This window comes from Monopterus albus, unplaced genomic scaffold (genome assembly GCF_001952655.1).
Source record: "Monopterus albus unplaced genomic scaffold, M_albus_1.0 scaffold1823.1, whole genome shotgun sequence".
Classification (NCBI taxonomy): domain Eukaryota; kingdom Metazoa; phylum Chordata; class Actinopteri; order Synbranchiformes; family Synbranchidae; genus Monopterus; species Monopterus albus.
The window spans coordinates 1-2,776 of NW_018129698.1; the positions used below are offsets into that span (position 1 = coordinate 1).

Consider the following 2,776-nt stretch of genomic DNA (forward strand, 5'->3'; position numbering starts at 1 on the left):
TTAAAAGGCATATCTAACCCTTGAAGCAATTATAAACATACAGTATGTCTGGTATCCAAATAATGACCTCACCAGTCTGGAGTCCTTCCATTGGCTGCAGTTTAATGATGTCACCCTTGCTGAAGTTGAGTAGACTCTTGTCATCTGTCACAAAACTTTTCAGGGCAATAACATGGCCTGAGTCCTAGAAAGCAGGGAGAAAGATGTCTGGCAGGGTGATATATGGACTAAAAGTGATGGGTCCCTAACATGGCATAAGATCACATGGTCAAAAAATGCTACAAAACATCAAAAGCAAAGATGACTGATGATGATGGTGATTAAGAGAGAAGAAGTACCTTGATGAGCTCCTGGAGGAACAATCGTATCATGGCAGTGATCTGAGGAGCTCTGGTAGACTGCAGTACCAAGTCCTCACTTGTTAGCTCCAGTCTCACTCTGTCTGCACCCTGGAGGTCAACTGACAACAACTCTGCAAAACTACATTCATGCAGCCCTGAGTTAAAATTATGTGCAAGAGACATCAAATACAATGAATTAAGATGAGGACAGTAGAACATATATGGTAGAGAATAAATAATAGACACTGCAGATGACATTTTGAAATAGAGCTGCACTAATGCAAATATTTATTCTAACAGAGGAAACAATAACTTTTGTGTAAAGTGAAAGGTTAACTAAAGTTATGAACCCACAGAGGATTATCACCAATATCCGTAGTTCCTCTCAGATCTTCTTAGTGTCTATCAGCTGACTGTTTTGGCTTTATAGCCTCTAAAGTAGTTAGACATGGCATCCCATTGCATGAAGCAATCTGTTGTGGGTTCAGGCTCAATCACTGTTTATCTTCCCAAAATCTATATATAAGCTAAACTAAAGCAAATAGTAAGAGAGAGAAAGATAAAGAGGGGCAAACATAAAAGTGAACTGAAACAGAAATGACTGCATTTATCCAATCCACTTGACAATTTGTCTCTCAGTCACCCATTCACACAAACACATGAACTGACCACTGGGAGTAATTTGGGGTCCCGTGTCTTACATATGGACCGGGGGAGCTACTTAAATTTAAATTTTATTTTATTCTTCAGTGTGTATAGTCTACAACCATGTTGCAAATACTATGAAAGATTGATTTGTTGGTATTCTAGCCATATCTTTTAAATGTGGTTCCAAAGTTGACCATCCAACAAGCTGTTTTGATGGAGTACACAGCATCAGTCTTGCAGTCCTGATTCCAGCCTTCTGACTGGAGCTTTCGGGGGCCCCATTAGGTCTGGGGCCCTGGTGCAGTGTCCTCTTTTGCCCACAGTCCCCAGTTTGCAATCCAGCTTTATAGCTCAAAACCATTTAGGAAATGGTTTGCATGACATGGAAATGTAAGCTCACTACTGTTACTTTCTGTCTTGACTCAAAACATCAACTAAAACAAGAATGAAACTGAAAAATGAATTTAGAAATAATCATTTTGCTTATTTTTGGTCGTGTTTGTGTGAGTCAGATGCATGTGTACCTGTAGCTTCTGAGCTGACAGAGGTGTTTGGGGTTGATGCCTGATGCTCTGACTACCTTCAAGAGATGAATCCTGCGGTGAGACACACCCAAAATCTGAGCATCCCCGCTGTCTACCTGCAACAAATACATACAGAGTAGTGGCACTTGCTGGTTGTAAATGGTGAATGGTCTGTTAATATCCAACAATGACTTTACTGCATGAAACAGCTATTATATGTCTGTAAATACTGTAAACATTAGTGTTTTGATTGAAGTATTTGCAGGTCCACACAGTAAAATTTCCACTCTGTTGCTGTAGCTGCAATGTGATGAAGCAAGAGACACTGAGATGCTTTATGCTCAGAAAGAATCCTACATTATCCCTGACTTTGCCATGACTCCTTTTGCCTTCCTAACCTTCACAGGGAAGAGTCGACTAAAGTAGTTTTCCCAGTTGTCTCGAGCAGCAATGACAATCCTCTTCTTCATGGTGTCATCCTGGATGGTGCTTATAGTTGTTCCCACATTGAAATTCGCTATAGAGGCCACATGGTAAAAATAGGGCAGTGGAGAGAAAATAATTCAGAAACAAATTATTTTGCACTGTGTGCAACTACTGTTATAAGTGTTAGTTTGCAACAAACTAATTTTAATCACAACTGCAGTAACACATGCAGCATCCAGCCTAAATTAATCTGTCAAAATACTCACCTAGCAAATCCTTCATCTTCCTCCTCTCCTCTCTGCTGATCCTCAAACAGCTGTCTGAGTACGTGTCCCTCATGATCTTAAACACATGACACAGTGATAGTGTTTACTGCCTTCAAAGTGCAAGGAAGATAATTAGCATTGCCTTGAAGGGTACTGTAGGTATTGGGAGTGCTCAGTAAACTACAGTACTTCTGACTAAATGGGATGACACCTGTAATGCACTAACCTGTTCACATAGCAGACTGAGGATGTAAGGATGATTGAACAGCTCTCTGGGGTAAAACACCTGAAGACAAATAAATTATAGTTAAAATTAAGAACTGTAACAATTACTGTAGGTTTTAAGTTCAAATCAACTGCATAATGAAATGCATTATAAATACCCTTATGTTAGTGTGAATACAGCTGTTATTTCTATGTTTGAGGTGGATAAAAAGTTGCCAGTAAGTAATTCCAACACAAAACTCCACACAATATATAAACAACAATATATAACATAACACAAAACAGGACTGAAAGAGAGCAGGGAGAAGAAAAAATAACATAGTGGTTAAAAATAAACAAGGTTCCA

The 2,776-nt window shown here is 39.2% G+C and overlaps 1 protein-coding gene across 1 annotated transcript; it reads right to left on the reverse strand.

Annotated features, from left to right (window-relative positions):
- Positions 1-72: 72 nt before the first annotated feature.
- LOC109953883 (unconventional myosin-XVB-like) lies at positions 73-2,491 on the reverse strand (the record flags this gene model as incomplete). Its single annotated transcript, XM_020589330.1, has 6 exons — positions 73-184; positions 339-480; positions 1,514-1,629; positions 1,912-2,030; positions 2,206-2,281; positions 2,432-2,491. Coding segments are annotated over 6 exons (625 nt in total), but the record flags the coding sequence as incomplete, so codon positions are not given.
- Positions 2,492-2,776: the final 285 nt, after the last annotated feature.